The sequence below is a fragment of the Anarrhichthys ocellatus genome, unplaced genomic scaffold (assembly GCF_004355925.1).
Source record: "Anarrhichthys ocellatus isolate YVR2014 unplaced genomic scaffold, GSC_Weel_1.0 scaffold9, whole genome shotgun sequence".
NCBI lineage: Eukaryota > Metazoa > Chordata > Actinopteri > Perciformes > Anarhichadidae > Anarrhichthys > Anarrhichthys ocellatus.
The window spans coordinates 5,155,196-5,166,459 of record NW_022280039.1 but is presented as its reverse complement, the minus strand read 5'-3'; the positions used below and the strand labels follow the sequence as shown (position 1 = coordinate 5,166,459).

The window sequence follows — 11,264 nt, the reverse complement described above, 5'->3', positions numbered from 1 at the left end:
TTACCATCAGCCTCAGCTGCACCTTTTTTTGTGCTAATCAAACGATTGGAGTTGCTAAACTAAGATGGCATGCATATCTACGGAAAGACAAAAAATCAAGGCAGTAAAGGTGAAATTATGTTTCAGTCAGTGTCTTTAATCTCCAGGTATCTTTAGTTCTAGGTTGATGTGTATCACCATGCGTGATTTGTGATGTATAAAAAATTTAATTGACATGTTAAGTAGAATAATTTTAAGAATTAAGAAAGAAGGAAGTTGGTGTGTGTATCTCCGTGCCTTTGATATTCTTTTGCCAATGACTTTTTTGAGGGCATGTGGCAGCATAGCATAATCTACAAAATACTAAGCTGATTTAAATTGTATTACTGAGTCTTACCTGTGTAATGAGCAACCGGCAGATGCTCCAGAAGATGTTCCTCCAGTAAGTGGAGGATTAGGAAGTATCATCACATGTTAATTAAGATAAGCTAATGCAGACACAATGTTTAAGAGAACGGCCAAGCAGACAAATCGCCGATCTCTAAGTACTAATCATCCGCATTTACACAGACCTAATTATCTTATCTGGGCTGTCTTTGTTGGGCGGCATCCTGCAGCCTTTTCCAAATGAGACAGTGTTGGGCACGAGACAAGTTGATTAACTCGGGGCTCATCTGTTTCTAACACGCTATTCCCACTTGTACTGATAATATGAGCAATGGGAAAAAAAACAAACATATGTAGAGCTTCTCACAATCTCATGTTTCAGAAAGTGTGTCAGTCTTGTCATTTGAAATACTGTTTTCTGTGGGACCGAGCACATCGGCAGGTGAAGGATGTTCATTCAGACGGATGATCTGTGAAATAAGCAACCGTAAAATGAGTTTAACAGCGTACATCCTTCTGGATTTACCGCATCAACCTTGGTTATTGTGTGCAGGTCCTGTGGTTTAGAGCTTCTTATTTGTACAGAATGGGGCTTGACTCCCATAAAACAATACAGGTATCAAGATGCATTTTTCTTAGCCACACTGAGGAACATCATTTGAGCTTGCCGTATCTTGGTTGCCCTCTGACCTTCTATTGTTTTCCGGCAGATAGAAAAATGCCCCGACCTGTCTCAGGGCGCTGGCTGATATGTCGCTCCCCTGTGCTCGGTGCTCCGCTCCTCCTGTGCTGATATGTATCTAAATGACACGGTTGGATACTCGCCTCATGCTGCTAAAGGGCTTTGCTTGCTGCTGTAGTTGTTTATTGCCTTTTTGTTGCGAGTTTGAGTCATGGCTCATACTTTTTGTGGTGCATATGTTTATACTGTTGTGTGTGGGTTTGTATTTACATCACATTGTAAGAGTCAGAAGCTGATTGGTGTTGTGGGGATGCACCTCCATTCTGGGCACCAACTGGCTGGTCTCCACAGTTTATTAGGGGAATTTGGACTTAGGGTTAAGTGAGATATGGCTGGTGGTATTCTATGTTTTTCTGACTCTCAACAAATCGGAAACCATCAAAACCAACAAAGTCTGACAGGGCTTATTCCTCTCTGCCATAGACTTCCATTGTTGTTCAAAAACTATAAAAAAAACATTAAGTTCATTAAGATGAACATAGGCACTGTGGTTTAACACTGTATTGCTGTTGTCAGGAGCACCAAATATGCATTAGTCCACAGCTAAAAATAGTCTCCAACAGCTGCTATATTAACTCCTGTTTGAGCAACATTTGCTAAAGTTTATGAAATTGTTTTTCATAAATTGTGTTAATTACATCTTCAGCTGCCACTGACAACGGACAATGGACTACTACATGGTAGGTTTTTGTGTCATTTGTTGACAATAAGAAAACTACCGAATAATATCAGCCTGATCCTGTAAAGTTATGATTAGGTTGAGGCTCAATGTAGTCAATAAAGAGCTTTTACAAGGTTAGTGAGACAAGTTACTCTGCGTTTGTGAACGTGTGTGTGTGTTCTCTGGTGTTTGTCTTCCCACTCTGTTGCACTGGTCAGGTGGGAGATGATGTTTACAAGACACAGATTGGGCACAAGGGTGTTGTATATGAACGCTGTTGTCTTTGGTTCCCTGCGGCTCCATCTGTAAAAATTGGTCAGACTGGAATGTCAAGCTGACCTTGTCATTCCTATGTGACTGCTTGTTTGTGCGTGTTTAGTTGCTGTGAATCTACTGTGAACAGATTTTTATTTTTTAAAGAATTCACAGGAAGCAACATAAATCAAGCAGCGAATAATCATTTGGAAATTGCAAATACAGACCCGGCACATTAGGACCACAGGGAGCACTGCCAACCATTAGTGAGTTTGTTGGTCTCACATCATCAATTTAATTAAAAATCCATTTAAGATGGAGGCCTGGGGAAGGGTTTTTCTTTTCCTTTCAGGGAAGTCAAGACATCAAGGCCAACGCAAATGAGTCTTGAGTTGCCATGCTCTAAGAATGGAGGTGAATACAATCTTTATAGCTCCTGTGCAGCATCTCAGCAGGTGTGAACATGTCTAAAGCCAAAGCCCAAGGGTTTGGAGGCGGTGGGTCTTTAATGGGCTGCTCTGTTCTTCTCCTACCTAAAGACGCTGAATCCACCGACGACAGTCACGGAAAGAGAGTCGCAGTGGTGTTTTAATTACACAGGGCCTTTCATCAATCATGCCCCTTGTGGCTGACAGTTATATCCCTCCCAGACCTGCACTGGCTCTCCTCTCTCCTCGCCCTTCACAGTCCACAGGCTGAGCACAGCAGCCACGGCCCCAGCACACAGAACACGCTGCACATGGACTTGCTTCAATCCCCTGCAGTCACTGATAGAGCCACAGAAGCAGGACAATCACACAGGAGACAGCCAGTCGCATTGCAGGAAAAAAAACAAAATCAATTCAGGACAGCAGAAATGGAGACAAAAGAGTGATCATGGAGAGTTTTTCCTCTGTGTCTGTGTGTGTGTGTGTGTACGTACACACTATATTGTCATTAGCTGCCGTTAACCTGAGTAATTGTGAATTCAGCTGAGGTCATAATATGTTTCACTTCTACTAGACTCAGTTTAAAATACTGTAACATCAGAAAATATAAGTTTGACTGTAAACAGGAAGGAACAGCTGGCCTGGCTCTGTGTAAAGGTAAGGAATCTGTCCATCACCACCTCTAAAGATCAGTAATTAACATGCTTAAATCTTCCAGGCAGTAACTGTGCCATCTAAGAGGTAGTCTGGCACATAAGTTTTACAGGTTATGTAAAATGTTTTCACTCTTCAGTTTTTATACAGTTTGAATACATATTATAAAGTATGAATTAGTGAGCTTAAGAGGTGTGGCAGGCAGATTTGTTTCCCTTCGGACAGAGCCAGGCTAGCTGTTTCCCCTTGTTTCCAGTCTTTATGCTAAGCTAAGCTAACTGCCTGCTGGTTGTCGCTCCATATTCAATGCAAATAAAAGAGGATGGTATTCTACGAAAGCAAACAGCAAATAAACACACTTCCCAAAACTGCTCCTTCAGTTATGTCACTACCTATCATGGCTAGTTATCTATATTTTTAAATCTATATATTTGATGATGTTGTGTTAATTCAGTGGCACAGCATGCAGTGAATCAATAGCAGCACCACAGAAGTAAAAAAGAGAATCCGTCGACAAGCTGCTTGAACGAATTAAATAAAAGTAGAAAAGCCACTGAACTTCTTACTCGGGCATCTGGAGGTGCTCCATTCAGTGCTGACATGACTCACCTAATCTAAATGGCATCCCATAATTACACTCAAGGTGGTGCTACCATTTGCTTGACTATCTCACCTCCCTTCTTCCAAGCTAATATTGTGAGCGTTGCTGATTAACAATCTGATCCACACCGCAGCAACAGTTAACATAATGTGAACATTTCTCTGCTTGATGGAAAATAATAACACAAAAAAAAATGCAATCACCCAACACCACTGTGATGATAATAACGTTCACTGAGCAAAATGCAATTTTTCAGCCGACTGCCTTTGTTTAGGACATTTTCAGAGACGATTATTATTTGAGCAATTATCTGAATACTTAAAGATCCATTTCCAAAAAGGAAACGTTTCCCACCTTGCCTGTAATCATCCCTCTTTGTATCTCCACTCTGCCCGAGAGATGGAGAGCACATTTTATCCCGGTATGTACGTCAGTATGCTTTTCCTGGAGGCTATGGCACTGAGGTTAACGAGACCTTAATTGGCATTTTCTTCAAAGCACACTTCACTTTAAACTGGGGGGTTGCAGTTGAAAATGTCAAATTACACTGATGTCCAGCCATTTAGTATAAAAGCTCCTTCATACACTGGCTGTCATGTTAGGGTACTGACATCTAATAGACGAAATGAGAGTATTAATGGGTGCTGCGTTCCTCCACCAACCAGCATTAAAGAGGAGCAGATTGTGTTGTGGCTTGTGGGTAAATTGCATCTCATGAAATACTCTTCATACAAAGATGAATGTGTAATTGGCTCCCCTTCCTCAACCACATTCCTCAGATGACCTTAGGGCTGAGAATTGAAAGGCCTAACGATGCTGCGGTCAATAAAAGCTGATACACGCTCTTGACATTGTTGTGTATTTCTTAAATGTTTTGAAAAATACAATATACAGAGCAACAATACAATGCTGTGGAGACTGTTCGGTATATATATATATATATATATATATATATCAGGTTTTCTGCCGTGTTAAGGAGGATGATCATGAACCAGAAAGTTATCTTTTTTTTTTTTTTTTTTTACCATCGACATGCAGACATTCCTGGTTGCTTGCTTTGGCCCTTCCAGAACTCTTCCATAGAATAAGGATCTGGTGTAAGAAATTAATATCCAAATGTTACAAAACTTCCAAAACCATTTAATGTGCACTCACATTCATAACATCTATCTAGTCATGTTACTGTTTGTTTTAAAATCTACATGTTTAATGAATATTACATAGTCCTGGGATCCTTCTATCTAAACCCTGTAGTAATAAAATGATGATAAAAAGGTAATCATCCGACAAACAAATGAAAAAGAACCACCTGATGTCATAATTCATTGTCATTTTTCTTCATTAGTGATTATCAGTCACTTGTGGAATCATGACAATCCTCTTTAATTAAATGACCCTTTGGCAGTTTGGGGATGATTCTGAAGTCAATTTCCGGGTCCGGTTTCTGTCCAGACCCACTTTCCTCTGAAAGGCATAAGGGTGAGTTTGTTACAAGGGCACACAGTACATTATGCCACCTCTTTTAAAGCGCTGTCATTTAACCTTTCCATGTAATTGCGCAACTCCTTGGAGTCTCCCAGCTCCACATCTTGGCAAACCCACTTAATGTCCTGGCTGTGGCTTCCAGTCAGTGTGTTAACAGTGGGGTAGCTACTGTCCGAGGGGATGGTGGTGAACGTGGTGAACTTGACTCGCTTCCTCTTGGTGGTGGGTGAGTCTCCTTTGCTGTCCTTGGTTATGCACCCAGTGTCCGCCGCCCGGTGCACTTGGCCCTGCACGTTCTTCTGGGCCGAGCTTCCGTTCAGCAAGTGGCTGCCCTCCTCGAGCCCGCCGCTCGAGTCCATCATGGAGGTCTGTTCCTCTTGCTGGGGCGACAGGCTGATCTGGCTCTCCAGCAGCTCGGCCTCATTCCCCAACCACACCCAATCGTGGGCATGGTTCATGTTCTCCTGGCCCTCAATCGACAGCTCCTTGTGGCGGTATTTCAGGGTATATGAAATGCAGTTGATGAGAAAGACCAGGATGGCAAGACAGAAGACCCCCAGCAGGGCGTACATGCCGATCTCCAGGTCTGTGAGCCCACGAGCAGTCTGAATGAGGTCATCGTCCATATTGCGGCCGCGGGGAAGGTCCACTTGCGCAGGGAAGTCAGCAAAGTCAATAGGCATGTTCTGCCTACCATCGTCTGAAAGTTTATCTCCATTGGGTCTGCGCATTATTGCGCTTCTAGTGGTGGTGGCTCTCTTCAGCGTCCCATCCTCCATGTCAGAGATGGAGCTGCCATAATAGTGAGTGTCAGGGCTGGTCCTGTCCTGGGATGGGGAGAGCCTGCCTCTGTTCTCCATGTCATCTCCATCGGGGCCGTAGTCGCTGCTCCCTCCCCTTGAGCTGTCACTATGACCAAACTTCACTCTGACGTTACAGTTCCCTGCTGCCAGGATGCTGCGGCGCTTGAACTTCTGGCAGACCTCGCGAACAGTCATTTCCACCCTGACCAGCAGACCTTGGCCCTCCGCCTCTGTCACGATGACAGGCCACTTCCACGAGGGGTTCTGCTGCACTGTCACTATTTCCTCATCGAGGGAGGTGGCCGTCAGGACAAAGAAGTCGGCATTATACAGATCTAGAGGAGCCACAGAGCCGTCGCTGAACTGTAGCCACGCGCTGATCAAGGCCTCCTGTGAGATCACACACACAAACAATAGGCAAAGAGAGAGAGAAGATAGTCAGTGACAGACAACATGTTGTGCCTTCATATTACAAAGAAATGGAAATGGAAATGGAACAGATCAAATTGTTTTCAATGCATTAGCACTAAAATATTTTTGAAATTGCAAGGCCTCTTTGTTGGAGAGTTAGAGCATCCACCAGTTGTTGTTCAGGTACGGTGTAATATCCCACTAGCTTACTGGCTTCTACACTCAGGAGTAAAGTGAATTGGTATGAATATTTGCATATAGTGCTCCTTTTGTCAATGCACCAAATAGACTTACGATAAACATGGCGTGTCCTAGTTGTGGAAAGACCAATACTAAGTCATTCTGATATCTCAGCGGCTATTCTCTCTAAACTACGGGGGATAAAGATTAAAAGATAGGCAGAAAAGATCAAACAGTAACATTAAACGGGTGAGGATTTGCCACACATAGGCATCTCAAGGCCCTCTCCTACTGCAATTTCACAATTTGCCTTTTAATGTTGCCAAAGAACAAATCCCCAAAGGCGCACAAGTAGATCCCCACAGTGGTCTGTCAACGCTCCCTAATTACGGACACCAGGGGACTTACAGTGCAGCGCTGCCTGCTTATCTTCACAGTTTGCGCGTGGAGATAGGGGAGATAAATGGCCTTCCCATCCTTCCTTGCTTGGAGGAAGAGGAGGGGAGAGGAATGTAAAGGAGCAGTCCAGGGAACTTGTGAGAGGGCTTGATGGGCAGATCAAAGGGGCCACAATGAGAGCAGCCAGGGCAAATGAGAAAGGGAAGCAAAATATGAACTTTTGTGCTGTGAGTCACATTTTGGTACGAAGCTGTGGTGTTTCTTTTGCATGCTCTGAGATTAAGCTCCCGTTTCTATTAGCTGCCCAAGGAAACACATTCTGTCACACTCTGGCTTTCAGGCCTGGGAGCTAAGAGGGTTAGGGACGGTGTAGAACAAACAAATAGACACGTGTTCACGAGCACATGCACACTCGCAGCTTTCTTTGATTGTAAAATTGCTCATTCAAGGGCTCTGGTAGTGTGAAATGAAATCTGGAAGGAAGTCTTTTGTTTTGAAAAGCACAGTAATCAAGGCTGCAGAATGCACATTTTTTAGATATACAGTACAGTATAAAAGTCTGTTTTTCATCAAATGTCTATAAAGAATAACTATAACAAATGAATGCTGAGAGTTAATAATTACTGGTGTAAAACTAATTATTCTCTTTTTAATCAGACCTGGCTAAATTGTGTTTGCAAATAATTACTGGTCTTTGTTTTTAATCTATTAGATTAGAGGATTTGTATTCAATTGACGGGGCTAAGAGCGGCAAAGCTCAAGTCACACTTAATTTCTCTTTCATACTTTACCTCAGGTCTCTTACAGGGCGGCAACAATTATCTTCATTATCCATTATTTTCTTCAATATTAATCAATTCATAGTTTGGTCTATAAAATGTCAAAAAAGTGAAAAATGCAGCCTAAAGGGATATGAAATATGACTAAATGAATATTAAATAGCTTGTTTTATTAGGCCAACATCCCAAAACCTACAGATATTAAGTTAACTATCAGATATGACAAAGAAAAGCAGTAGATCGTCACATTGATGAAGCTTGAATTATGACTTAATCCATCACCAAGATAGCTGCATCTCGATGGATTACTGATTAATCAACTAATTGTTGAAGCTCCACTTTTCTTGTTTTCTGCCTTTGTTTGAGTGAGAAGTGTTTGGTGTGTTTTGATTTTGTCTGTTTGCACGTTTCCCTCCCCTCTCTTGGCCTTTCTGTCTCTCCCGCTCACTGCTCACCTGGCCATGATGTGCAATCAACGTCCCTGCCCGTCACCTGAAATCAACACACCTGTCTGCCAATCACTCCAGGTGCTCTTCCCTTCTAAAACCCTGTTTCAACAGCCAGTCTGCAGGATTGTTGTGCCGTTCATGGTTTGTCAATGTGCCACGCTTCCAGAGCTTTACCTAGTTTAGCTTGCCAGCTTGACATTTCTGTTGTTTAGTTTGTTTGTCTGCCTGCCTGCTCACAATACGGTATCTTACGCCTTGCTCTCTTCTCTCCTGGATAACCTGCCTGCCTTGTCTATTTGCAGAGCCAAGCAGCTCTCACCTCTAAATTCCCTCTGCCAAGCTTTCTCCCCTGGATCCCCTTTCTCTCACCTCAGCCAGCCTCCATTTCACCTTACTGTTAATAAAGAGACTTGTTTTTCACCTACCAGCCTGTCCAGCGTCCGCATTTAGGTTCAGCCTCACAATCAGTGACCTGTATTACTGTGTCCTGACCTGTTTGGGGCTCTGCAGAATCTCCTGCGTGGTCGTGGTGGCCAGGATGGCTCTGTTGCTTCCAGGACTGAGCTGAAGGCTCATGGAGAGGCCCGTCACCAGCTGGACCCCCAGCTCTGTGATGGTCACTTTGTCATCCACCACAGTGATGGTCTTCTCTGCCAGGATGGAGTCTGACAAAGGAGACAACACCTAGGAGGTGCGAAGACGGTAGAGAAAGAAAAGAGGCAGAAAATGATTACAACTGTGACATTAAAGGAATTTTAAAAGGAAAAGGTGAAGAATTAGCTTTTGTTCCACAACATTTCCCTCAAATACGTGATTGCAATAACCCGTGACATTTTGGTATGATCAATTACAGCTGTGCTACTCTACAATATTGAATCAACCTATTGTATACCCTGTTCATGAAAGCTTTTTCATTTCCTGCTCTAAACACCCAGGGCTGAGGAGATGTTTCCCAGGAGAAATCAGCAGCGACAGCAACTGTAGCCGAACACAAAAAAAAGAGCACTACTTGGAGAAACTTCATCAACAAAAACTTCAAGCAGAAGTAACAACACTGGTCACATCGCTTGACTGACAAGGCATTCCTGGCAGGTGGAATGCAAAAACATCCCATCAATAAGCACTTAGCAGTGAAGATGTCACAGACATGAAAAAAAAGCGGATTACCACGAGTTACAGGTGATTTAAGAATATGTCTTTCCAAGTGTTTCATCTAACATAAAAAGCTCACAAGCCCCTGCGCAACATGCAAAACCTACTTTTTTTACATTTTATCTCTTTACTCAGGCTGTGTAGATCAAACAACTGGACTTGGCTGCCATCCAGCCCCAATACCTCCTGCAGGTGAGAATCCATTCCCTTTGATTAATACTGGTAATCCAGAGGAAAGACACACTTTAACCCCAATTCGGAAACAGGAAGAAGTTATGATGAATGCCATGTGTGATATGTGTGACTGTCTCCGCATGCACGTCTTTGTGAACGTCTGCCCGTGCATCAGTCTGTGTGACGAGTGGCACAGGTAGTCCCAGCTGTCAGACCTTCGCGCTCATCGCCTTTTCCGGTCCGTACTTGTTTTGTTAGTGCGCGGATGTTTTTGCGAAGGTGGAGACACGTCTGCACATAGATAGACAGATGAGTCCTCGACGCCAGGGAGCAGAGCCCACTCACAGAGATGCCATTAGGAGGCTGATAATCATCCAGTTGGCCTGAAGAGCATGCCAGACCAAAGGGCCGAGGGGGAGGACCCACTCACTGCTGAGAGCCCGCTGTAGGCCGACAGGCTGTGACACACCAGTAAGCACCTGTCTGCACTAGACAAAAGGACGTACTAGTCAGACCACAGCAGCGACAGTGGCGGCTGTTATTGTCCCTGGAATAAACCATATGTACATAGTCCTACAATGTATTCTAACGTACATTTGTGCTGACAGCACCTAAATACACGTGGTGCTTTTTTAACATATTTCAAATAATTTGAATGTGTAATTTGGTGATACTTTTACAGTCATAACATTATTATCATATTAGTTGTGAGCTATTCAAATAGTTTAGGCATTGTATTCTGTAATTACTAAATCAGACCTCTGCCAAGATCATTGACGGCCTCCAGTGCCCTCTGCAATGCAGTTTACATCATCAGATTTTGGGAGGAAAGAAGGAGAACAAGTGGCTAGACCTTCTTTGAGACAGGAAGCAACAGGGTTCATGGGGAATATGGTTTTAATTTTGGGAAGTACTGGCACAAGTGGAACATTACAATTGCTAGTGCTCCCTCTATTATTAACAATGCCACAAGCATGAGACGAAGGTCACCAACCTTGATCTTTTTATTTAGGCCTGCCTATTTAAAAAACACTGCTCTTCAGGTTTATTACAATTTGGTCTTATCATAGTGTCGCCATCGTTTCTATTAATTAGTACAATATTTTAAACTCACCAAAGTGTGCATGAACAACTATGGAGAGTACAGTAGGTTAAAAGTTAAACCAGGAAGTTGGTATGTATGCTACGATAGATGGTTTGCATGTAGCTTTTAGGTAGTAATAATACATTTTGGCTGACCTGAGGATTTGTTAACAAACTCTCTGATTGACTGTCATATCAACTTAATTTAAGCAACAGGATAAACTGGAATTGTTATCTAACAATTACACAAAATCCTTTCAAGCCCACCTGGATTGTTGTCATCCCCATGTCCAGTCCCACCAGTATCCTCCTGTCCTGTAGCTTTGCAATCTGCGAGTCCTCTACTTTCAGGAAGTCCCACACCAGCTCTGTGATGTCCGCCTGCCAATCGGTGCCCAGCATGAAGCTGGTTTGGCCTCGAGGATCAGCTGACTCAGCTACAAAATGGGTTAGGACTCTGACCATGGCATGTTGGTACTGCAGGGTGCAGCTTCGCCCTCGTCTGTCTTCATCATCCTCATCCTCGCTGTCCCGTGTGGACCTTGCAATAAAAAAAGAATAAAAACCTGATGTGCAAACTGGGAGGAACTTTTCTTTATGGATAGCAATGTTGGTCGGTCCAATACATTGGTCTGGACTGAA

The 11,264-nt window shown here is 43.3% G+C and overlaps 1 protein-coding gene and 1 long non-coding RNA gene across 2 annotated transcripts in view; one reads left to right on the top strand and one right to left on the bottom strand.

The window, feature by feature from the left end:
• Positions 1–4,349: 4,349 nt before the first annotated feature.
• si:dkeyp-14d3.1 (transmembrane protein 132C) overlaps positions 4,350–11,264 on the bottom strand; it is a 117,683-nt gene continuing 110,768 nt past the window's right edge. Inside the window, exons 7-9 of the mRNA XM_031848948.1 lie at positions 10,890–11,163; positions 8,706–8,897; positions 4,350–6,385 (exon numbers count right to left, since the gene is read on the bottom strand). Of these exons, the coding sequence (XP_031704808.1) occupies positions 5,216–6,385; positions 8,706–8,897; positions 10,890–11,163 (1,636 nt within the window). The 3' untranslated portion in view covers positions 4,350–5,215. The remainder of the gene's footprint in view (positions 6,386–8,705; positions 8,898–10,889; positions 11,164–11,264) is intronic.
• LOC116384368 (uncharacterized) lies at positions 8,336–11,182 on the top strand. The gene is made up of 4 exons (XR_004212806.1): positions 8,336–8,981; positions 9,149–9,392; positions 9,501–9,557; positions 10,974–11,182. It is a non-coding gene; the product is annotated as an uncharacterized LOC116384368 (long non-coding RNA).